This window comes from Bacillus rossius, assembly GCF_032445375.1.
Source record: "Bacillus rossius redtenbacheri isolate Brsri chromosome 4 unlocalized genomic scaffold, Brsri_v3 Brsri_v3_scf4_2, whole genome shotgun sequence".
NCBI lineage: Eukaryota > Metazoa > Arthropoda > Insecta > Phasmatodea > Bacillidae > Bacillus > Bacillus rossius.
The window spans coordinates 33,606,055-33,633,090 of record NW_026962011.1 but is presented as its reverse complement, the minus strand read 5'-3'; the positions used below and the strand labels follow the sequence as shown (position 1 = coordinate 33,633,090).

The 27,036-nt window shown below is 37.6% G+C and overlaps 1 protein-coding gene across 2 annotated transcripts in view; it reads left to right on the top strand.

The window, feature by feature from the left end:
• LOC134542435 (pyridoxal kinase) overlaps window positions 1–20,503 on the top strand; it is a 45,560-nt gene extending 25,057 nt beyond the window's left edge. The window contains exons 1-8 of one of the 2 annotated variants that reach the window (XM_063386671.1): window positions 3,014–3,300; window positions 5,032–5,131; window positions 6,622–6,765; window positions 7,461–7,581; window positions 12,158–12,306; window positions 13,092–13,280; window positions 14,103–14,251; window positions 17,181–20,503. In XM_063386671.1, the coding sequence (XP_063242741.1) occupies window positions 3,211–3,300; window positions 5,032–5,131; window positions 6,622–6,765; window positions 7,461–7,581; window positions 12,158–12,306; window positions 13,092–13,280; window positions 14,103–14,215 (906 nt within the window). In that variant the 5' untranslated portion in view covers window positions 3,014–3,210 and the 3' untranslated portion in view covers window positions 14,216–14,251; window positions 17,181–20,503. Of the gene's footprint in view, window positions 1–3,013; window positions 3,301–5,031; window positions 5,132–6,621; window positions 6,766–7,460; window positions 7,582–12,157; window positions 12,307–13,091; window positions 13,281–14,102; window positions 14,252–17,180 lie in introns of those variants that run through there. The other variant, XM_063386672.1, reaches the window with a different exon arrangement.
• The last annotated feature ends 6,533 nt before the right edge of the window (window positions 20,504–27,036 follow it).

Genomic DNA, 27,036 nt, shown 5'->3' with positions numbered 1-27,036 from the left:
ACAATTACATTATGTTTTTAATTTGCTTTTGAAATTGATTTAACCAAATCCTATGTTCTGAAAACTGGCGGTCTTGGCACCGGAGGTTTCTGTAGATTGAAGTCCAGAAGAATTCATTTTATGTAGAAACTTGTATGTTGACCGGAGAGGGGAGAAAACTTGTGACTGCATGAGGCCAATCACGGACTGCGAATTTTGGCAGAGAAGTTCCATTCTAATTTGGTGTCCAATTCTTGAAGCTAATCTTGCAGGCTAAACTTGCACCCTGCCTGTAACCAAAGTCCCAAATTGCTTAGACTGGTTAACAGGCGGCTAAGGCTGGGCAAATCTAAGCCCAGGGAAAGGCAAAAAGAAGGGGGGGGTATAGGACGATAATTTACCCAAAATAGCGGGTTGAAGTCACGTTAGCTGGCTCCAGGAGTAGCGTAGGCAACTCCTGGCGCGGAAGTTCACGGAAACCATGACGAGAAAGGTGAAGAAATAATTTAAATAAAAAAACTATCACGGGCAGCCAAATTTAAAAATAAGAAAATTAAGGCATCTATGCCTTGACGTTGGGGACTACATGACATAGTGTCAAGTCTTGGAAGTACAACTGAGAATCGCGACGCATGGTCCGTACTGACCAGAAGCTGCCCGCTGAATGTTCAAAAATGGCATCGGCGCACCTAATTAAAGCAAGTAATTGCGCCCACCCAAGAAGGTGGGGCGGGGGTGGTGATGGTCCGAAGGTAACCGAAAATGCCCGAAGGGGCGAAGCAGACTGTAAAACGCTCGCCGCGCTCTTGCGCGAGTCGCAGGTGGACTAAGATCGCAATCGCACCGCTACTGCTGCCAAAGTCGATTGTGACAAGCTGTCTCTTATGGGAGGAATGAATAGTGTGCTCTGTCGGCCAAGATGAGAAACTGTCTGGAGGGTCACAGAAACATCCGTTAGAGTGCACTGGGCGCACTCGCAACCAGCAGACAGAGCAAGGTTAGGGATTTTTCCTGCTGCTGGGCTTCGCTGATGGCTCTGTTGGACAAGGATGGATGTCCTTGGAGAGACCATGTACCCTGAGCGGGTTCACTGGATGTCGATGCTCCGGGTTGAAGTTCCCAGGAAGCCACAGGTGGGTGATGAGGGAAGGGGGGTCAGAACTTGCTAAGTCGCCTTGGAAAGGCGTCGTGTGGACTGTCCCGAGGCGTTGCCGAGGACTGTAATATGCTCCTCGACGTGCTGCCAAACAACTTACCTATGCTTGCCTCCGAGAAATGAAAGTTGCTAGCGGTGGGCTTGGGGTAGCATTCGCCAGCACGAAAAGTCATACTGTGACAGGGAGAAAACGTGATGCAAACCGCGGCCGAGATGCTGCGATAACCAATGGTCAGCAAAAGGTATCTAATTGGGCCTGCGAACAAGCGCAGGTGCACTGGGTTGCACAAAATTACATCGGAGAGTACAGTAATGGAAACAAAATTAAATGAAATTAAAAATGCAACTTTATTTTTGTGGTTTCCTTCTTTAAAAATTAAAAATTAAATTTAAAATTCAAAACTTGTGCCCGAAAATTATGATAAACGACACACACCGAATAATTAATATAACAAAATACACTAGGCTTACATAAGCACCTGTGTCAGAGTCTGTGCGCGAATACTAGATGGCTGACTTGCCTCGCGGAGAGTATAATCCAAGTCCATGATGCTATGTGTTTGTGCGATGACGAAGTTACATAGAAAAAGACAAGTCTCTGACTTAAGGCATGGGTGATGGCTTTCACGTACACATTTCTCACGTGGGTGGACGCAGCCTACACAAATTCCGATGGAAGTGAATTAGTTACATAGAAAGTTTTGTGGAACATTTACACGTTTCGTCCGAGAATGGCCCAGTGCGGACAATGATGGAAAGTTTACAAGCAAATTTTTCTACCAGAGGATGGGTGCGAGCACGTGGCTCGTCGATTATGAAGGTAAAAGACAAAAAAACTCGGGCATTCGCGGTTGCGAATGGTACTATTACATTACGCGATGAGTTCTTTAAAACTACACCGAAGGTGGAGTCGGCCATGGGGTCGATGGGAAAGAATTGATAAAGACTTACTATGTGTCGGTTACAAGCGATGAAGACAAAGTATTTAGGACCCCGTTGTGCGCGGTCGTGTCCGACACCTGAGCCGGGCAATTAACGACTGACGCGGCTCCGACAGCTCCACGCCACCGATCGAAGGACATGTTTCCCGCGTGAACGACTCAGACTGAGATTTGTGACAGTCGCACAGTCAATAATCTTTGTTGCATTATGCAAGACAGTTGACTATAAGATTTTGACTAATAATTAACAATTGAAGAATTATACAATTAAGTTTTGGAACTTCACTGGCAGACTAATATACACCTGGCAATGGCGGAAGCATACATTAACACCCGATAGCCGCGCAGGTGGCTATCGATGCATCAACCTTGAGGTCGTTCTCCTCGCTACACTTCCCTGCACCGCCGATGTGTTCGTGGCTTGCACACGCTATAGGGGTGGGCGACTTTGTGGCATAACAGCCTGTGCGACAGAGGAACACTGGCATCCAAACGCAAAATATAATGAAAATCACTAATAATGAAATATTATCTGAATCGTATGGAAACACGAACAATCAATTAAGAAACTGATTTAATAACTTCAGATACAGTTCAACAATTAAATATTTTGTAGAACCTTGATCCGCTATAGATCACTATTGGCAATTAATTTTGGCTACATAAATAAATCGTGTACTGTACATCATTCACACATGGTTTTTTTAAACATATTTAGTGTTTGAAATATGAGCCGATCTCCGTGGCGTAGTCGGATGCACACCGGCTTACAGTGCGAGGGGTTCTGGGGTCGATTCCCGGGCAAGGTATGGGTGTTAAACGTACAGATATTTGATTGATGATATGATAATTAAAGGCTTCGACTAAGAAAAGGCATCTACTGCTTGTTGTGGGCGGAAGCCGATGACCATTCAACCAATAAAAAAAAAAATGGAATATGATATTTCAAGATCCTTGACTGCTGTATCTATGTGATGATTGTGTTGTTTATGTTGTGATGAAGACGAATAACCTATTTCAAGGCCCCGATAATGTAGATTGTAGATTTCTTAATATTATAACTGATTTGGAAGCAATAGTGTCCGTATACTAGTAGTCTGAACTTATACTATATACATACTTACCTTAACTGCAATGTCAAATAAATATCCTCGTGTACTATCTATTCAGTCTCATGTTGTGTCAGGTTACGTGGGAAATAAGAGTGCTGTTTTTCCTTTACAGGTAAGAATTATCTGATTGCATCATGTTTACGTAAGCTGACCGAAGATTTAAAATGTTTTTAATGTCTCAATTTCGACCCTTATGAGGCGAGAAAGAAGAGCACCAGCAGACGGTTATGCTTCGAAAACATTGGGCCTCATTTAGTATCCAGTTTATATCAAAGCTTCATAACGCTTATTTTAGTAATTATAGAGCTTTGCATCACAAAGACATTAAATTCTTTCTAGTTTTAATATTTTATTTTAAAATACAATTGGATATACAATAATTTATTTTATTTTTATTTATTTATAGTTACGTTCCGTCGACCATGAATGAGCAAATGCTCAATGGTGTAGAACATGTCAGTATATACAATACAATACAAAATAAAAAATAAATCCATAACATAGTAAGATAAAAGTTATAAACAATATCATGATTATATACACATATCACAATTAAAGGGATAGAGCATACATGTATTGTACACATATAATATTAAGGTGTCCGTACACAAAGATATTTTATACATAAACACACAGATATACACATAACATAACTATTATATATATATATATATATATATATATATACATACATACACACACACACACACACACACACACAATTCAGATGTTAACACACAAGTTATGATTATCAATACAATTTAAAAATTCATCAACAGAATAAAATGTTTTTGAGATAAGATATTCTATTAATTTATATTTAAAATTTTTACTTTTACTTTTACATAGTTGTTTTAAAGTTAATGGAAGATTATTAAATAACTTCAAAGCAGTATTATATATGCCTTTCTGCTGTAAAGTAGTTCTTGCCCGAGTTATATGCAAGTCATCACATTTTTTAGTTTCGTATGGATGTATTGCTGAATTTGGCTAAAAAATATTCAGATTTTTATTTAAAAACACTAAAACTGAAAAGATATATTGACTTGGCAATGGGAGAATACATAGTTTATTAAAAAGTGGTTTGCATGAATCTCTTTGCTTGCTATTACAAATAATCCTTATGGCTTTTTTTTGTATTATAAAGACTTTAATAGCTTCCGAGCTATTTCCCCATGAAATTATACCATATTGCATTAGTGAGTGAAAATACCCGAAGTACATTAATAAGGTTAACAATTACCAACCGTCAGAGCTAATGAAAGAACTGCGGTGGGACAGTCTATTTGAAGCAAGGTGGACAGAGAGGATGGTCAAATGTACCAAATACTGAGGGGTGGAAGGGTGGGGAGAGCTGGGCCACAGGGCAGAGAGAGGACAATTTATAACAAGGAAGGAAAACTCAAGAAAAGTCTCTAGAGAGAGAAAGAGAACATAAAGAAGCAAAAACTCACAGGTCATAAGGATGATAGGGGATTTGAATAGTGTAGAGGAGAAGGTGACAGCGAGGATGTGATGCAGTTCAGGAGAAGGGTAAAGGAAAGGTGGGTGGGACTGTTTACCACCGGATGTGTAGTGTACCCAACTGCTGCAGGAATTTGATTGATTTCCTCGCCCATTCATTTAAACAATGATTCTAAATTCAGATCTCATCTGTACATCAACTAGTTTGTAAACCTTAAATCAGTTATTTATTAAATTCCTCAATTGATTTCAGGGACAATTTACAGCTATCATAATAGCCTGCTTTTAACAATATATGACCACTTTTGAAATCAAACCTGTGCTGCAATATGTGTTTCACCCAAGCTTCAAATTTCTGTATAAATATGCCTTATTTCAGGTTTTGGGTTTTGAAGTAGATGCCATCAACTCTGTTCAGTTCAGCAACCACACCGGCTACCCTACTTGGCATGGGCAAGTGCTAAACGAGACTGAATTAGGTATGAGTGTAAGCATAATGGGAAACAACTTTGCTGCTATAAGCCTGGTCATGGTCATTCATACTTTGACATTGTGAAACTTATATTTCTATGATCTTAAATATTTGGCTTCTTAGCCAATTATTTCTCTCTAATTTTTGTGAATCAAATGCAAAATTTAACTGGTTTCCAATTTAAACATTAGCCAACACTTTTGTTTTGATGATGATAAATTATACCTCTATACTTCGCTTACTTTACTATTAACTTGACAGATTGGTGGACATTCAAGTTCTTTTATACCTAAGAAAGGGTATAAATATTTTTCAAAGGTGTTAATAGCAGCATGACTGCATCACTGGCAGTCATATTGTTCTATGTCTTGGAAGGATGGTCTGATGGGTCTTGGACAACTATCGTAGAACTGGCTGGTGTCTTGGTCAGGCTGAGGAATGGGCTTATTGAGATGATGTGAGGTCACGTTGCAACGGAATGCTGTCAAGTGCTGGAAACGAGAGTACCATGTACCAAGTGCCTTACCTCGGTGAGGTCTGCAATTTGACCCTTTGGGAAATTGTTGTCAGTGTTGCAGGTAATTATTCCATATTGTGTATCCAGTTTATATGAAAGCTTCATAATGCATATCTGCAAAATAAAAAAAATATTTTGATTATTGAACTTTTTCATTCAAATTACAAACACATTCAATTGCTTACTTTATTTTAATATTTTACGTTTAAATACAATTGGATATGTCACACAGTACAATTTGCTGCTGGGAACAGTGTTCCTCAAAGTTTGTACATGTTTTCAAAATCATATATATTTTGGTAAGTAATTGGACAGTTTTGTATCACAAACGCAACCAATTCCTTTCTTTGTCTTAATATTTTATTTTAATTTGGATGCGCAATAAGGTACAATTACCGAGTTGCTAGTTTTTAACATGGGTTTGCATGGCAGTGGGGAAGTGGTCTGAATACAACACCTCAATGACCCCCTGTTTCTCATATTTATTATTTTACAATGCAACTTGCTTAGCTGATGTGGTTTGGACATTATCTGTTGACAAGGTTCCAAGTCTGGTTACCTGATCTGTAGATATTTTTGCCACATCTGCCCCCCTTCCCCCCCCCCCCCCCCCAAATTCAGAAGTAAGTTTAGGTGCCCAGCCATATTGTAAACCATAGAGTAAAACAATTGCTAACACAAGGTACTTATTACAGAAAGGTTTTGGCTTTGGTCATCATGTTGAAGATCCACAGTATTTTCAATGCAAACAACATAAAATATTGAAGTTATGTGAAGAGACTTTACATTTTATCATAGACTCTTTAACGGTTTCTCTACTTGACAGTTCAGTAAATTGTGTTCTTAATCACCAAGTATTATTGTATTCCAAGGATCATTAACATTAACCGCTAATTTAATTTATTTAGTCATGTAACTAGTGTGTGGTTTTGAGTGTGGGAGTATTATCATTGCTTATGAAACATTTCCATGTGAATCAGATGAACTTCTGAAGGGCTTGCGGGAGAATGAGCTTGACAGATACACTCACCTCCTGACGGGCTACATTGGCTCTGCCTCGTTCCTGATGCGCATCGCTGCACTCGTTAAGCATTTGCGGACGGTGAACCCAGAGTTGGTATACGGTGAGTAGAGAGCAAGTTGCTTTATCCTTTCCTCTGATTCCACTCACTGTAGTTCCATTTGTACAAGTTTTGAATGAAAATTTAATGGTTTTTGGTAGAGAAAAAAGTTTTTTTTGTGTACATTTACGTTGCTTGTTACAACTGTTATTTTAAAAAAATAAACAATCTTTGTAGTATCGTGCAGAAATGAACTTTTTAATTTGCCAATAGATATTTTATTTGGGCCGTACAGCAGTAATTCTGGGCTAAAGAAAATTTGGAAAAGTATGTTATTTTTATTTTTTTTTACAAAAAAAATTGTTCCAGAACTTCAACCAAGTTAATTAAATACATGGTGAAATAATGGCAAATCTATGAGAATATTTAATATATTGTAATATGCGATCCAAGACAATGTTATCATAAGTACCTTCCTTTTTGAATATTATATTTCACATGCATTCACATGCCAAAGCTATTCAAGATTAGACCTTTGTATTTTATAACAGCGATATAGTCAGTTAAAAATTGAATGTTTCGTGGCTGAATGTTGAAGCAAACTTGTTTATTCAGGTCGAGGTGGCAGATAGATTTTTTTTTTTAATGTTGCAGTCCATGGTTGTGGCTGTGATGTCTATTCACGTAGCGAGTGCCTTCTGCTGTGGAGGGTGGAGCGCGGTGCTGTTAGCGATGGCTGCCGCGGGCGTGTGTTGCAGTGTGTGACCCGGTGATGGGGGACAACGGGCACATGTACGTGTCGCAGGACCTGTTGCCGATATACAGGGACACCATCCTGCCGCTCGCCGACATCATCACCCCCAACCAGTTCGAAGTGGAGTGAGTGTTAGCAACTCAGACTGCTCAGGTTATGTACAGTAGACCCCTCTCGTAATGTTTTTCAAGGTAGCAAAAAGGGGGAAAAAAAACACAAGCATGAAATATTGCACTGTCAAAGTATAGAGCCATATCTCAAAAAATGTGAAATTGAGTTAAGATCGCCAATGGAAACAACATCTGCCAATCTTACCCATGTAATGAGGCCATACCTGAATTTTGAAAAATAACTGTCAAAACACGATGTTGCGATGGACGCAAGTCTGAAATTTAACCATGTTTCGACGTTAGGGCCGTTCCCGTGGTTCGGAGTCGCTGCCCAGCTGCTCCGGTAGAGAGGGTACGTGCCACGTGGCAAGGGAACTACCCTAACTCTGGTGAAATAAAAGAGTTTATGACGTTAAGCTGTGTTTAATGCACACGTCACACACTGTACATGGGCTGTCACGGCTCCCATCTGTGACAGTCCATCAGGGCGAGGCCCGGCTCCACGCACTTTGAGCGCGACACGACACTACCAGTGACCTGACTGGCGGTGACGACAGTGACGCGACTGACAGTGGCGTGAATGACGGTGACGTGACTGGCAGTGACGCGAATGACGATGACACGAAATACTGTGATGTAACTGCCGACGCGAACGACCGTGACGTGACTGATAGTGACGCAAATGACGATGACACGTAAGACTGTGACGTAACTGCCGACACGAACGACGGTGACGTGACTGACAACGCGAATGACGGTGATGTGACAATGGTGACACGACTGACAGTGTCCGTTCGACTTTCGCTCACAACTTCGCGACCGCACTCCCTCATCCCACTCGGGCGACTGACTCGACCCACGCTCCGCGACGTCTCAGCGGCCTTCCCCCTTGCCGCGCGCACATGAATCCCTCCTCTTCCCTTCGTGTGCGAGTGCGTGGAGCCACATGGTCACAGGCGGGGAGACGCGACTCAGTCGCCCGGGAAACACATCTACAGGTACACAACAAGACAAATAGATATTTACACCCTCACATAATTACATAAACAAAACCTTTGTTACACTTTTGCGCACGGGTGCCGGCGCACACGCAAGCCTGAAGCAGCAACGGGCAATAATGGCCTCAGCGAGCCAGAGGAGCACTTGGGACGACGTCACATGTTATTGCAATAATGTAGCCTCTTGTTTAATTGTGTTAAAAGTTTCTACTTTTGACCTGTGGCCGTATTACTTTGACAGTATGATATCAATTTAGCACTCGTCAGTGTTTGAATTTTTTTTTCACCAATGGACAAATTTCATGTTAAAACCATTGATTGGTTCAGTGGAGGCTCGAATCTGCTTAAACTAAGCCAACACTTTTCCTTAGACTTCATGGTGCTCCCAGCTTCTGATCTCTTTGTCCATCAGACACACTGCCACTTCTCTGTCAAATTGTCTCACAATTCACAACTAGTATAGTATTTACAGTGGAAATGCCTGTGTACAATTCCTTGGCCACCGAGTTGTGTTTTCTGTGTGGATTCCTATCTATGAATGAAACAAATTGAACTATAAGCAATATCAAAAGCTTTATATTTTCTTTTCTTTTTTTGCCATTGCAGAATGTTTGGCAAATTAATATATTTTATAACTACGTACGTACATCTGTAAACAAATCCAGATTTGCAAAGAATGGAAGGATTTGTTATTTTGTTTTACAAGATGAAGATGCCAACAGATACACATCCGAGAAAATATCTATATTGATACAGTATACAGTAGAATCCCGCCGATGCGACCCCCCTCTGATGCGTCCATTCCGTTTATACGACCGTTTTTTGAGAAACCGTGAAAAATTTGAGCAGAGAAAGTCGAAAATTTGAGTAAAATCGGATGAAAAACAAGTCTGTTACACTTTGTTGGGCACTATGTGTTCACGTTTATCTTTGCGAGCGCTGTACTGTAAGCAGGCAGGCATACAAAAGGCGGTTAAAAATAGATACCACCCCTCTAGACTGTCCACGCTAGCCAATACCGGTAAACTGCGCACATCACCTGATAGCATCTACGCGCGCGTCTATTGCCGTCCCGGTCCCGTGCCTTTGTCTTGCGACTGGTTAGTGATCTTGCTCACTTGTGGATTTGCTACTCTCGCTTGTTGATTCGGATTTCTCTTGATTTTTATTAGTGATTGTTGACGACTTATTAAGCTTTGTTTCTTGAACACCGATTTGGTTATACTACTGGTTTGGTTTTGTGAATAATTGTTGACGACACACGCATTTGTTTTTGGATTTTGATTTGGTAACATTGTTGGCTTTATTCTATGAACGATCGTTGACGACACGCAGTTTTACACGGATTTTGATTTGCTTACAATTTTGGCTTGATTTTGCAAAGCATTGTTGACGATTGTGACTCGTTTTTGAATTTACACGGACTCGTGGATTCGTGAAAATGAGTGTAAAGCGAGCCAGCTTGTCGCTAATGAAAAAATATGAGATTATCCAGCAATTGGATAAGAAGACAATTTCCAAGACGAAGATATTACAGCAATATGGCGATAGCGCGAAATAAAAATCCGCATAACACGACGTCAGAGTAAAATTTTTGGTATAAAACTGCTGCTGCGGGGTGTCGCCGCATCGTCGGATACATCCTGTGAATGCCGCTCGGGCAGTGTCTAGCCGAGCTCGGCGCGTCCACTATCGCAGGAAAAGCCATCTCAGCTGTCATGTTATCTTACCCGCCTGCACGAAAAGCCGCTGTGGTAGCTGCTGCGAGAGCGTAAGAAACTCGTCCGGCCAGCATTCTCCTCCCCTACCACACCACGTGCGACAAAAGCCAGGTTGTACAGTCCATTCTCGGTAAAATTAATATTTGTATGGGCTTATACGACTGTCCTTCGCCGCTAATAAATACTTTATAAGTTTAAGTTATTATGGTACAATTTGTTTATTAGTTACACAGCCGTTTCTGCTGAAAAATCACTAATACCTCGAATTTTATTGAATAGAAAAATTTAGCAGGGCCGTAAATATATTTATTTTACTGTATAGTTACTTTTCCATCTGCATTCCCACTTTTTTTTTATTTTTTTTTTATATGCTGTGAAGGGACGAGGAAAAGATAATTGCTTGAGCTGTCAAAATAAACATCGCTGACGGCAAGGACGGGAGCACATCCTGTCGGTCTGTTACTGTGATTATCTACTCCAAAAACATGTCACAGCATTTCAGGATAGCATTGTTCTTATATCTTTTGTTTATAGCCGAATGTTTTCTACCTGATCCACACAAGTTCCTTCGCCACGTTTTGAACGAAAATAACCACCAGCCGGCTAGCATAGCCGAACATACGTGACACGAATTCCTTTAGCGCGAGTATTTATCGGAACCCATTGTTCGGGGTATGCGAGTCCGAGGTGTAATATGAATTTAAAAAGTTGTCTTTTTTATACCATATACTATTTGAATATGAAATCTATGCGAACAAAGGCGATTTATTATGTATTTAGATATTTGGGGGGGGGGGGGGGGGGTAATAATTGGCCCGAATTCTCTACGACCTTTCCGTTTATAAGTCCGTTTTTCCGGCAACCGTGAGAGGTCGCATCAGCGGGATTCTACTGTATAGAATATAAAATGGTTTTCAAAAAATTGTTTGTGTGTATTAATTGTTAGAAACAAAATTTATAAGCAGGAAATGCATCATTTGTAAAATGTTAAGCACATTTTCCTTGTGGGGAAAATGTTGGGACTTCAGAAATATGAACATTATAGCAGAGTTCTACTGAATTCCTAAAATACTAGCAGTTAGCATATCTGAATTGTTTTAGTTTCAGGACTGTATGACTTTGTATTATAAACCATGCATAACATTTAAAACACATGTGTATTCTAAAATAATTTAAAAAGCTGTTCTTTATATGCAGGGGCACAACAACAGGGGGGGGGGGGGCAAGGGTATTTTGCCCCCCACCCCCCTCTGAAACCTTGAAGTGGTGGCAAAGGGGGGGCAAAGAAAGTGCTGTGTAATCAACTTTTAGATAGTAAAACTGCTTAAATAGCACCATTTTCCACCTTGAAATACCCCCCCCCCCCCCCCCTCCGCTTCAATAGGGGGGATCAATGATTCTGTATAAAAAGGTACATTGCTCCCCCTTTGGAAATTTAGTTGTTGCGCCCCTGTTTATATGCATAAAATGTGGTACAAACTTAATGCTAAAGAAATTGCTTTCATTTAATTTAATATTTATAAGATTACGCATTTTGTCATTAATAAGAGTTCAGTTTTGATTGAAAATGCTGATTAGTTTCGTGATTTTAATTTCATTTTGGTGCTTTGTGGTGTATTAACTTCAATTTCTGTGTTATATTTATGTTGTAGGCCTACTGATATTCTTTTCTGTGTTATTGGGGTTTTATTAAAGTTCACTATATATTCTTGTCCCTATGTATGATGTATATCAACCTCTGTTGAATTATGTCGATATGTGTTGATGATGGAAAAAACAAAAAAAAATTTAAAATAAATATATAGTAGGTAAGTATTCTCAGGAAATATTCCATGGAAATTTTCCCACTCACATGTGTAGCCATGTGCGCAGGCTTCTTACGGGGCAGAAGGTGTCTAGCATCGCGGACGCGTGGGAGGCGGTGCGGTTGTTCCACGAGAAGGGCATCGACACGGTGGTGCTGAGCTCCACCGACCTGGGCACTGACGAGCAGCTCCTGGCTCTCGCCAGCTCCACCCAGGGTCAGTGGCGCCACCTGTTCCAGCCGACCGCGCCCGGCAACTGCCACACGGCTGTTCTTTTTGTTTGCCTAGTAGAGTTAAACCTTCTTAGTTGGTCATTACTAGAGACCTGCAAAATTCGCGATTTCTAATCCCTAAAGAATAAGACTCCATGGTCCTCTACGCACTCGTGCAAATTACATCTGCTGATTGGTTACCAACTCGTAACACCTGTTGACCGGGAACGATCGTGATTCGCTAATTCTTCTGTTAAAGATTTTTCATTGGCCCGGAGTCATTCAGATAATCTGTTGCCCCAATCACTGAAGCAAAATAATGTCAAAAGTATTAGGACTCTTATCCTATCGTGAAATGAATCCCCGAATTTTACAAGGTCTCTAGTCATTACTTATGTAAACAGTAATTGCTCTGCTATATTTTTGTTCAATTTACAGATATTATTGTTTTATTGTTTTTAGTAGAGGTGGACAAGTCTGTGAATTTTCGGTTCGAGTTCAGTCTAATCGAGTTCAGTATTTACACCTTTGAGTCGAGTCCAGACTTGATTAATATCTAGTTGAGCAGTTACTGTATTTTTTATTTTATTTTAAGTGTGGAGTATAAAAAATTGGGTTATACTATAATACTAAGGATAAAAATAAATAATGCATGCAGAAACATACCAATAAAGGTTATATATCTTGGTGTTTGTAAAGTAGTCTAATATTTACTTAGGTAAACTAACAAAATAACTCGGGTGAGTGTGGACCGCCTGTGGTAGCGCTGTGTCTCTTTCAACTTTGCAGGTAGCTCGGAGACGAAGCTGAGCATAAACTTCCCCAAGTTCTCGGCCATATTCACTGGGACGGGGGACCTGTTTGCGGCGCTGCTGCTGGCTTGGATGCACCACTCTGGCGGCGACCTCAAGTTGTCTCTCGAGAACATCATCTACACGATGCAGGCTGTTCTTGCCAAGACGATGAAACATTCAGAAGGTATTCATTAAACTAAGTGGAGGTTATTAAAATATTTTTAGAAGCTTGGTTTTGTAAAATTTCGTGTCATAATGTAAAAAGTAGTGTAATAAATATTTGTCAAGAGCATGGTTTCCCCCCCCCCCCCCCCCCCCCCCTCTTACTTTCAACTTTCTCTACTGTCGCACAGGTTTGGCACAGGGTTGGTCGATTAGAGGATTGATGTACCTAATCATGACTCGGTAGACTTTCTGAACGCCAGTAGTAGTCACTGATGGATGAGCGGAGTAAAAATAAACAGACTAAAAGTTTTACTTGACCTGATTAACCTCAGTTACTTTTTGTAAATGCCTTTGGAGTGTTTTTTGGGTTTACCATGCAAACCACCAGACAGGCGGACCATGCTGGGATTGGAACCCGGGTCTTCTAAAATGCGAGGACAGTGTTGTAATCGCTGCACCACCGTGCTCCGTGCATCCTTAGTGTTCTGTGTTTGGCTGGTTTTTTTTTACCCCTACAATAAACATAGTGTAAAACATGCATACCTTTGCCATTTCAGCACCAAACCTACAAATGAACTTCAAGATTACTGGTTTCAAATATGTAGGTTAGACTGCCGTCAGTAGTAATTTGGGAGGGTTATAAAATCTGTTCCTTGAAATTTAAATGTTTTTGTCAATTTTTTTCTGTGTTCATAAACAATCATCATGTGTTGCTTTTCAAGTGACACTTTAGAAATTTTAAATTTAAGATAAAGACTTTGTTTTATCTTCGTTTGTCCCATTATAATATTTTTCCTTGGGAACGGTGTGTGGGCGACGCAAACGTTGGCTTTTGCCACAGCCTGCTGCGAGAGAGGTTCGCCAGCGACTGCGAAACACAGTGAGCTGAAGCTGATCCAGAGCGTCAAAGAGATCAAGGAGCCGTTGCCGACCATCCTGGCCGACAGGCACTGACGTGACGGCCGCTGGTTCCTCGAGGTAGTGGCGGAGGTGAGCGGCAGTTCCTGCAGTGAATCAGGGCCCTATGAGTTTGGCTTGGTGATGAATATTCTTCAGTGTGTGTGTGTATATTAGGGGGAGCTGAATTGTTGCCCGTTGGATGGGCAGCCCTTCAGGATTTTTCTGACAGTGGTTAGGTTAGGTTAGGTTAGGTTAGTTTAGTTTAGTTTAGTTTAGTTTAGTTTAGTTTAGTTTAGTTTAGTTTAGTTTAGTTTAGGTCAGGTCAGGTCAGGTCAGGTCAGTTCACTTTACAAACTAACCACTGTCAGAAAAATCCTGAAGGGCTGCCCATCCAAGGGGCAACAATTCAGACAACCTTTCAAAAACACCACTGTCAGAAAAATCCTGATGGGCTGCCCATCCAAGGGGCAACAATTCAGACAACCTTTCAAAAACACACTGTCAGAAAAATCCTGATGGGCTGCCCATCCAATGGCCAACAATTCAGACAACCTTTCAAAAACACTACTGTCAGAAAAATCCTGATGGGATGCCCTTCCAAGGGGCAACAATTCAGACAACCTTTCAAAAACACTACTGTTAGAAAAATCCTGATGGGCTGCCCATCCAAGGGGCAAGTTTTCAGGATTATTTAAACTCTTAAAGGAGCGTGTTTTCAGAAATTGGATGAGCTGCCCTTCCAGTCTCTGTACAAATAAACCACTGTCAGAAAAATCCTGAAGGGCTGCCCTTCCAATGGGCAGCAATTCAGTCGCCCCTGTTTATTATATATATAAGTACAAAACATTTATTTAAACTTAACTTACCTTCTCTTTCAGAGCATAGACTCACTTTTTGTTAATATTTATTATAGCTGTAAAATTAACCCCAAATATGTTCCTGATAACACTAGTCTTATAGTGCCACAGTTTCACGGTCATTTAAATCCACCTTGTGCACATTTCACAAAAAAGTATGATTTTGTCTTTAGATTAATTTATAATTTGAAAAAAATTAGAAAACCTTGTAAATAAACTGAATAAGCATTATCTTCGTATATTCTGTTATTGTTATTTTTACTGACCGTACAGTACATCAGATTTATGGCATTTTATAAACTTTGAATTTATCTTGCTTTATTAATAATCTTATATATATCAATGCATTTTTTTTTAATATTATTATTTTCTTTGCTTGGTATTATATGGTATAGTTATAACACTTTTTATTTATATTTTTAATTTTATCTTGGTAGTATTTGATCTCTGGTTGTGCTGTCCTTTATTGTCGTGTTAGTATATGATGTTCATGTATGTTATGCCTATTAAATAAGGTTTTTTCTATAATCTGTAGATAGGCATGTTTTGATTAAATAAATATTAAGGATAGTGTACATGAAATTAAGCTGTAACATGGTCATCGAGGGTCATATCACGCATCCCTACTAAGGTGATTTGGTTCATTTCCTGGCAGCGGGGCTAAACCCAAATTCTTCACATTAAACTGTCCATCTGAATTCAGTCTTATGTTAATCTGGAATGCACATTTTGGAGGTTATAAATTGCATCTAGTTTCTGGTCAAAATACCCATTGAACACATTTTTTTTTTTACCAACTACTAATGTGGCTTCTCTACATGTTTCGTCATGTTTTCCTAAATCTTACTTTACTTTGTCTCTAACTAACGGAACAGCATTTTATACTACACTAATTCTAGTGTTAACCTCTGCAAAATTTAATTCCATAAAACTTTGAGTCTGTGTCAGGTCATTTCGTAATTGTCCAGTTTCTTCTGAAAATTTGCCTAACGACGTAGTTAGTACTTGGAGAATATGATCTAGTCTTATCTATTCTGTTTTTCTATTTCTTTCCTAACCTGTTTTTCCTTAGCTTTCTTTTCTTTCCTAGCCTGTTTTTCCTTAGCTTTCTTTTCTTTCCTAGCCTATTTTGCCTCAGCTTCTATTTCTTTTGTAGCCTGTTCCTGCTTTTCTTAAGCCCGTTCCTCTATTTCTTCGCATTTCTCCCTTTCACGTTTTTCCTTGGCCTCTTTTAGCAATTTATAATTTGTTCCATGCCCATTACTGGCATGCTAATCGATGCTGTGACTACTTCACTAGTATCACTAATATTATTGGTGTTCACTGCCTTGGTATTCTCGTATCCTGCTCGCTCCTCGAAACTTTGCATCGCCTCTCTTCGTATTTCTTCATCGTTATCTGTCCAGTCCCTCTTGGAATTCTTTTTCAAATTAGACGTATTCCCTTGCAGAAAATAATATACGTTATCTTTGCCGTCCATTTTCCAGTGTTTATAGTTTTCCAAACTTTAGTGTTCACTGTTATGCTAAATAAGGTCCTGATGTATGCTTTAATCCCCAAACAAATCAGTTTATTATTTCGTACCCCACATTGGGAGCCTCTTTCTTTGGAAAAACTTGCTTTAGCAACAAAGTTTCTATTGTAGCTTTCACAGTGTTAATGAATGTGATTCTGTTAATTAATTTCTACACTTGTGATGTAAATTATTTTAAATATTTGGGCACCATACTAAACATTTATGAAATGTTTAGTGATATTTATTAAGACATATGTATTATAATATTTATGGGGCTTTAAATATTAATATTAACTGTGATTCTAAAATTGCCTTTAACTGGTGCTTCCAACTTAGTTTTTCTGAGAATAATTTTTATTGTCCGGGTAGTTCATTGCATAATAAAACCTAGATTTCATAATATTAAAAATGTTTATGAGATTTCAATGTCCTTGCATTCATAATTTGACTTAGGAGGTTTTACAGGCCTGAGTGTCAGTAATTTATGAACCAAAGTCATCTAAAATACCTAAGTCTCAAAGTTCAGACTTGGAGGTTTGGATAGTAAGCCAACGATGTGTAGCTTGCTTACTAGCGCTAAATGTAACTAGTTTTGATGCGTTGCAGCTCCAGAACAGGTGAGTAAGCCTCTGTTGCTCATTTCCAGGGCGAAGTGGATCCCCCACCGTAGTAGGGTTCAACGTAGCGATGTAGCTCCGTGTTGCTTGGCCTGCCGCCTGATGAGACACCTGTTCGTGGTGTAGTGGCTTGAGGTGTTAAGGTGCAGCTTAATCTACAGTATAATAGTTGGTTAAAATGTTTACAGGGTTTGATAAGAGAAATTGTTTTTAAGAAGTGTTAAAAATTTAATGACCAGAAATTTAAAATTACTTATGTCATGAACTTAAAAACAATTTTTCTTGCACAACACACACTTTTAAACTTATACACTACACAGAATGTACGCAAGATATTGCCAGTAGGTAGGAATATTACATTATATTTTTAGTAGCTTATTTTTTAGATGAGTTTTATACATACCTACATATTAAGTCAGTTCCTAAAATAGGTTTGCCTATCTATATGCCAATTAGTGATTCTCCTTCCTACATTGGATTTAATTCATTGATTACTAAGATTCTAAAATTAACAATTTTTAATTTTCGAACCTGTCTGGATCTGTTTACTGAAATACAAAAACTTTTTTTTATTTAACAAATATTACAAGCCAGCTTATAAAGATAGGGTATTGTTATTTTAGTTATGAAGAGAGCCAAAGTGACCAAATGATTGCATTTATGCATATAAAGGCTGGTTTGTGTATAAGATGTTGAATTAGGTATTGTTAATTATGTACATAAGGTGGGAGGAGATGTTTTTTGATACCACCCCCATCTCTCTTCTCCCCAGCATCTTTCCTTCAACTATCCCTTCATTCAAAAAGCCACCGAATATATATTGTATGTGCTTACTGATTGTCTGGTACTAATTGGCTAATCAGTGGCCCACATGGAACAAGCTGTGTTGATTGGCGGGTGCTGTTGGTCATTCAGAGACAATTGTTTTTCGTTTTATGCTCATTCTGCTTCAGCAGCTTTTGAAGGCGTGTACTAAAATTCTGTTCGAACACACCATTCCTCCCAGTTTCTGTTTGAAGGATATTTTTTTAAATATTTTCCTAGTTTCTGGTAGTTTGAGTTAGTTTGTTATTAAATGGGTCATATTCAGTGCGGTGTGGTGCTCTGCACTAGCTTCTTCGCTGAAACCGGACTTGGTAAGCTCAGCCTTCACGGTGAAGGGTGCCTCGGGCAGTAGAGCTCCACAGAACCTCGGTAGATGACTGTGCTGAAGATGGCATTTGCAGTGTCTGCCAAAACGTTGGACATTATCCTTCATTCGTGAAGCTGCTAACATACACAAAGGTGGCAAATTCAGTATGTGTATTAATCAGAACATCACATCAGACATCATATATCATATTAAATGGAACAAGAGGTAAATAATAAATAGTTAAAATAGAAATAAAGTTCATTATAGTATTTATGCTGTAACAAATTTTATTATCCTAAGAAAGCCCTGTAATGGTAGATAAATTTTAAGGAATTGATGGGATTGTTTCTGATCCACCAAAAAATATAATGTTAAGTTGTATAGTACACCCACCCCTTGAAGTAACACTATATTTTTTCCAGGAAAACAAGATTGCTAATCAATATACATATTTTGTTTTGAAATCAGATAAATGTGCCTGCTGACTACCATTTTAAAGACACTGCTCCCGGTATAATCAATTTACAGTTCAGATATATGTCTAAATACATTTGAAATCCATTTAAATAAATGTTGAATAACATTTTGAGGTTTAACAACCTAAATTTAAATTTAAAAAAAATACTTGTTTACACAATACGGCTTGGGCATAGCATTCCTAAAAATGCGCTAATAACATTTCTGAGTTATAAAATAATAACGTTACTAATATAGGTGATATATTTCAGTGCCAATAAGAATTTAAAAAAAACCATATTGTAACTTTTTCTATTATTAGGAAAATTGTTTAACCTGTTAACGTAACTCCCGACTCTATTGTTTACTATTATTTACCACTAGCACATTCTAGTATGCGCGAGGTAGAGGTAAACTAGCCCAGAAAGCTTCAGTCTGTTCTCTCCAGAGCTGCTGCTGACATACGGGATGGCGTAATATAAATGTCGTCAGAGATAAATATGCGATGAAGGAAGCGAATAGCTATTGAGGAAAGAGAAAAGTATTGTTTGTTGATCTGTCACATTAATTTGTTGCATTGTATTTAATGCTACACAAGTGCTACACACATAAAAAAAAACAGCGCTACTTCGAATTTATGGATGCGAACTGTTGGCGTCATTAGTTCAAAACCGCACTAAACGAGCAGCGTTACTTCAAGTGGTGGGTGTACAGTAAATTTAAAAAAAAGTCATAGTATCCTAATTGATAAAATGTATATCACATCCAAGGGCTTCCATATTATTTTGTATGATTAATGTACACTAGTAATATTAATATGTAGGAATAATTTTTTTGTGATCAAACAGAATTTTAATTAGATATTAAATATATTTTTTAAAATCTATTTTATTTCAAACATACGCTTTAAATGAAAAGCAGAGTATTTTATCTTGCGGTGAAGTAGCCAATATAAATTCTTAAGAATGCATTTTTATTTATTTAAAGATTACAGTGAAACCCTAATTTCATTCTAAACCATTATTTCCAAGAATTTTTGTACTACTATGGAAACATGGTTTGTATGTATTACACTAAAACACTACTTTTGCATTTTTTTGTTTCTTTTACATTTTCTTTGTAGATCTGTATGATATTAGTTCGAGCATTATTCTTTTATTTAAAATGTTCAAGAATTCAGACCTTTGTAAACACTTGTAGTTTTTAAGTAGTATTTTTGCACGCTGTGTATGTTAAGCAGTGTTAGCAGTTTGTTGGAGATTTTGGATTTCATCATTTTAAATGGCCACAAGCCTAAGTGTGTGGAGATATTCCTGTAATTCTTGGCAGAGCTCTTTATAATAGGAGTTTAATTAGAATTACTTTAAATGGAAATTTTTTGTAGTAATGTCATGTTTATTTGTTTTATTTTTTAAACTTTATTTTTATATTTTGGTTGTATTAATACTAATTTTATATACATGAAGAGTTTTAAATTTTTGTAGCCCTTTGTGCTTTTGTAATTTTAGAAACGTTTAACATAGTGTAATAAATATTTTGTAACCCTGTAAAATTTAATAATGTTTTATTTTACCATAAATTGCCTTTGCAACAAGAAAATTTAATAGTTTAAAGTTGTTGTTAATATTATTCAAATGTTTTTGTTGTTGAAAATAATATTATTATATATATGTATATAATGTTGTCATGTATGTAAAATTTGTGGAGTTATGTAAAAAAATACATTCCATTTGTTGTATACCAAAAAATATTAAAATTTTTTAAACAAATATTGTGTTTATTATTTTAATGCAGATTGTTGTACAGAAAGTGTGTTAGTAATAAGGACCACTTCTTCAAGCATTACCCCAGAAGTTGGGATGAATAAAGATTGCAAATAATTGGTAGGTTGGGTGCAAGTGGCTGATGTACTGATATTTCCGAGTGTTGAAATGCACAGAACTGCAGATAGGATGGATGGTAAGACTAAAGGGCTCCTCATGTTTGCATTGGAGATAGAAATAAGACAAACTTGTTCATTTCAGAGGTGGAAGTAATGAAAAAAGTAAAATTTACAGCTACTGACAGTTAATCAAGTTAGCTGGGAGAAGAAATGAACTAATAGTAAATAAAAACCAGGTATCTCGTGGTATGTCTGTTACCTTTAACAAGTTAGGTTTTGAATTTTTTTTTGTAAGTTACTTTGAGGGATAACAATCCCACTGTAGTTAGGTAAATTGTTTAAGTAAATTCCATTAAAAAGATAATGTATTTTGGTAGTTATTAACAGGGACCGGAAAGTTACTTTTAAAAAGTAACTCAGTTACAGTTACAATTACTCCATTGGAAATGTAACCCTGTTACAACTACAAGTTACACTGCTGAAAATAAACCAGTTACAGTTAAGTTCTGAGAATAGTAACTGTAAGTTACTTTGTGAAAAACTATAAATGTGATACGTAATATTGTTATAATTAAAAGCTAATAAAACATATTGTGTTTAGTAAAGATATATGTTTATTTAAACTGAATAATTTTAAATTAGGTGTTAAATTACATTGAGTAATTAGTTCACACTACTAAATAATAACACTGATATCAAATCACCACTTTTTTAACCACTGCTTATTGATCTTGAGTAGCAGTTGCTTCTCAAAACTTGTATTGCTTAAATTGCCTCTATTTGGGCGTAAAACTAAATTTGCACAGCTGAACAACCATTTAGCTGCAGCACTTGTTGGCATTGCTGTGTTCAACTTAATGAAAAGTTTTTTTTATTTGAGCATAGTCATTTAGTGAAGAAATGTCCTTATTTCTACACTCCAAAAACCATTGTAGCTCATCTTGTTCTCCAGAATCCTCCACTGGGCTCCTCTTATTTAAACCAAAGAAATCCTCTTATTCCTAATCACATGACAATCAAAATACGAGCGCAGGCTAGCCAACAGCAGTTTTACAAGTACAAGCAATACCATCGCAAATAATATGCTTGTCGGGATTTTCGTTCTGGGATTGAAAAAATTAACAAATCGTTTGTTCAATAATAAATACCTTAAACAAATGTAACGCAATAAGTAACGACAATTATCTTTACTTTAAGGCGAAAAAATGTAATTCAGTTACAGTTACAGTTACTGAAAACTTAATATATTGCGTTACCACGATCGTTACCATATAAAGTAACTGTTACAAATAACGTCGTTACTAGTAGCACGTTACTTCCAGTCCCTGGTTATTAACTGTCAAACCTGGCCAGTTACAATTAAGGTTCAATTTTAAAATGGACTTAACAACTTCCTTGCTTCATGACTTTAGACTATAATTTTTGTAAGTAAGAGAGTCTGAGATTGATTTTAAAATGTTCTTAAAGATTATACAAAAATCACATTCCTTTGGGACTTAGCTGCTGCACGCCGGCCGATGCGGGGGCCTCAAAGCAGGTTACAGGCAAACGCAGCCAGTAATAAAGGTGCATCTCAGGAGTCAAGGAGAAAGGCAGCCCAGAAAGGAAGGAAACTGAGTCGAAAAGGTGCTGTCATCTCCGAGACCGGAAAAACTCCACGCTGTGGGGATAATCCAGAAGCTACATCCCAGGTGGGCCGAGAAAGCTCTGTATCATAGGCAACAAGGAGAAAGACACGACCGCAGAAAATTACTCTAAAACACTACATGTTGATATGGAATAAAATAAATAGCGAAATTAGCTCCCTTTTCACTACATCCCTTGTTCTCTTCGGAGAGACTTCCGACACAAAAAAAAAACTGAAAACAAGATAATGTAGATCCAACCTTCCGTGAGGTTACAAAGAGACTCCCTGGAGGGAGGTGGTAGCTCGCATAGTTAAAGACGGTCCCAGACCTTGAAAGGTTGTGGGGCATAATAGTTTCAACTTAAGTAGAAATGGCGTTGCGCTGGAGAACAGCGCAATATGGCATAATAATGTACAATTGAGGGGGGGGGGGGGGAGAGAGAGAGAGGTAGAGTTGGACTAGGTGCCGAGAGATGGTGCTCCCTGGTGGCAGAAACCAGGACTACCCGAGGCCTTAAGAGCGTTCATCAGAGCAGCAAGTTCTCAGCTCGCGCCTGGCATCTGCATTTGGGTATGTGAGTGTGTGTGACCGCGAAGAGAGCGAAAGGAGGAGACAAAAATGTGTCAGTTATCGCTCTCGTACGGTCTTCTCCACACCATTCACGAGGTGTTATCTTTCTTCCCCCCACCTTGCGGGCCCCTTGTCAAGATAAACCCTTCCCGAGACCACGGACGCACAATAACAGTTGCAAGCCACAGCCACAGTGCTACGCATACGTATATATGTACACTCCAGCGATTCACTCATCCTATTTAGTCTTGTTTCATATTAGTATATTATAATCACAAAAGAAAAAATTGTGTTATAATACATACCACACTTTAACTTGAATACATTTTGAAATAGTTGTAATGCGAAGCTAGGAACTATGATAGAAAATGTTCCAAATTAGTTAATAATTTCTATAAGTGCAAATATTAATTTTTGACGTAACAACGTCTAATAAATCTATGAACGCCGGCTGCACGCAAGGAAAAGGATGACTCATTATCCCGTTACGCTCATTGTACCTTTGCGCCGCATCTATCTCTCTTCCACTAGATTGGCCTATGAATCTACTATTAAGTATATTAAATAGGTTAAGGCGGGCTTTTCAAAAGTAGCTTTTAAATTTAGTACTTTAACTAAACTATTTTTACGTGATGTCTAATAAATCGATGAACTCCGGCTGCACGCACGAAAAAGTGTCCCGTTACGCTGTGTCCCGTTACGCTCATTGTTCCGTTACGTTGTGTCCCGTTACGCGGTGTCCCGTTACGCTGTGTTCCGTTACGCTGTCGACGAGTGCAGTAATAATAGCTTATGTTACAATTGACTAAAAAATTATAGTGAGTCATGTAATTGATGATAGATATTTGATTACAGTTTATTTATATGAAAACTTGTTCATAATTATATTTAAACTTTATAGCTAAACACCAGTTTTTAAAATTAATTACAAGTCATCTACAAGTTAACTGTTTCGTCGACTGTTTATAAAGTGAAGTGAAAAGTTAATGTGGTTTTCATTACTAATAACAACAACAACAATTTCGGCAATAAAGGTTAATTATTCTTGCATTTTAAAAATCTGATTACTAGTATGATTTCAAGTGTTTATTCTTTTAATATTAAAATAAAAATGATTCAATTTTATTCATAAAGTATGCAATCATTTCATCAATGTTTTGTTATGACGTCACGTTAAACTATCGTACGTAAACCAAATTTACAGACAACCAATTTTTTTATTATCTTTAAATACTACGGACAAAATACGATAATCTAAACCCCCTCGTCTAAAGTCAGACCTTATTCTCCATCTGTATATTTCTCTAATCTCTGGATGTGACTGAATTTAACATGAAGTACATGTCGCCAAATTACAAGGTTTAGTTTCCTCTATGAGAAACAATGTAAAATCAAAGTCGGAGATATTAACATTCCAAATTAGTTTAAATTCATTTAATTTGCTTTATCTGGGATTATATAAACCAACTCTAGACTAGCCTAATCAATTACAGAGAACTCCAAGTTAAATAAAACAAAATATAGCTTGCACAGGCTTGTCAGTTAGGGTAAAGCACTTTACGATAAACATTTCTACATTGATGATAGTTATAGAAAATTACTTCACAATAAATGGTGCAGCAAATTGAAAATTATAATATTGATGTTACGTTAATTAATCAGGAATAAATCTACAGAGCAACACGTCGTTTGGAGTACCTACTAATATTTCAAAGCACTTCACATACATATTTACACTGTCAATTAACAGTAACTTCATACCATTTTAATCCTTCTGTAGTTCCAAACATAAGTCAAAGGATATCGTGGAGTTATTCGTCCAACCATAACATATAGTCATGACACTCCATAAATGTCTTCATTGTCATGGCGTTTGTTGGTAGGTAGCAGTAGAAATAACCAGTAGATCCTTAGACATAACTCTATATTCTGAGTTTGACTATCATAATGTATACCCAGGTTCTTCAAGGTATTATGAAATTTGAATTATGGGGCTCTTGATTTAGATATCCCTCGCCCTGAAGTTCGTGGTCCAGCATATCAGTCGAAGCAAGATATTTCGCAGGACAATTATAGGTCCGTAGTTTTCACTCTAAGATACACGCTGAAGTCGCCAACAGTTCTTTTTTCAATCTTCGTAGTAGCTTAGTTCACATTTTATACGATTAAGTACCTATATATGGATCATAATTTTAATCAATTATAATCACCGTACATAATACAGTATTACTGTATAAAATAACAATGATGTATTTGCTTCTTTCAAAAAAGAACCAAATTTTTTGCGTTTTCAACAAACAATTTTGTTTATCATATATAAATTAGTAATACCCAATTTCAGCCACAAGTACAAATAAAAAATACGTAGTGTTGATAGCAACACAGTTCGCATTTCGTAAACAAAATGGCATTTAGTATGGAACTAAATGTCACTTGTAATATGCGTGGCACCCACGCACAATTTTTATACATGATGTAATTAGTGCGTTAGTAACGAGCGATAGTCATTCCTGTGGACTACCTCGACCTCGGTTTCTCAGTTACTTCCACAACGATCACCAACAGAAGGACAATGAAAAACAAAAATTACATAAACTACAGCAACACAGAGGTTGTTCTTGGTTTTCCTGTTGTATAGCACAGACATTTTATCCTATGAAAACAATTTTAATTTACATAATTGCATGATTAAGTACCAGTACATAAGTTACAGTGGTTTTATTTTTACCAATGTAGGCTAACAAGAACACACGGCAAGGAACACTGGTCAAGATACATTAACACAATCACATATACAACATATACACAATATAACAAACGACGTGAACATAAATGAGATACAGTAGTGCACATTTAGAGTTGATATAGTCCTACAAAATACAAAAAAAAAACTAATAATGTGTTCCAGAATTTGAATGTAAAAGTTATTATTCACATATTTGTCCAGTTAAAATTTCAATATTTTCTGGAACTTAAAAGTTACATTATTGCAATTGAACTAATTTCTGGAATTTGTGGAATAAGTTTTTGGATATTCGTTGAAAATGAAGCGTCAACTTGTAGCAACAATCATTTCAAAATAATTAATTCGTGCAGAAATATGATGTAATTGACATAAATAATTAAGTTTTTTTTTTTTTTACATTGGTAGCAGCCACCAAAATCATTAACACTATCTATGAATTGGAATTTTCGAAGTGGTAACAAATACGATATAGCTGTTTAGTACTTGGTCACCAAGTCTTGGTGCTACATCTAAACACATTCGTTTGTATTCATTGGAGGATTGAAATTCTCTGTACACCCTAACAGCCTAAATTTAGACACTTAGTATACCTTACAGTCTAACAACCAGTCATCGTGCGGCTTATTACTGCATTCAAAATTGCAATTAACTTTGCATAAACTTACTTACAACTTAATTATGCTTATTTTCTTATATAGTTATCCTTTAAAACACATTAAATTAGCAGAGTTAGGAAAATAGAACATTTACAAATTTACAACAAAAAAATTTTTCCTTTGGTTATTTACGAGGGTGGTAATACTTCCTCGTAATCTTAGCTTACGCAGCAACGCCGCGGCGCGCCGGGTCAGGAAGCAATATTTATTCGTCTCCTCTTTGACGCTTATTCGCATTCCAAGATAGGAACCGCGAGTATCTCTTGTTCCATTCTCACACAGATAGGGCAGTCAGGCGCGCCGAGCAGTATGCTATAAACGAGTGCAGTGCCTTCGGTTTAGGAAGATTACTCGAGATTTGTCGCGGTGACAATGGGGGACAAAGCGACAAAGTTTCTGGCGAGGAACTACAATTTTTTCCTATTAAAACATAATGGAGATTTGTCTATATTTCTTGGCTACAACGCCGTTTGAAAATGGCTAAAAATGGTAATTACAGTATGCTTTTAAAGCAACTTTCAATTGATATTTTCAAAATGTTATGCATTTAAAATGTTCACCAACATTTAAATTCTTTTAATGCGTCAACAGAAATGCTAAACGTGTAAAATTATAGTAGTAATCTTCCGAATCCTGGATGACTGTATTAGAAAGTTAACTCCATCTGATGCACGCTCTTAATTTAATTCGTGAACAGTTCGACAGGTGTCGGCACCCAGTCCACGGCAGGGGTAGTGGTCGCCGAGTCCTGTCAGAAAGGAAAAACAGGGAGGGTGGGGCGTGATGCTTGGAGAGGGGAATCATGCCGACGTCGT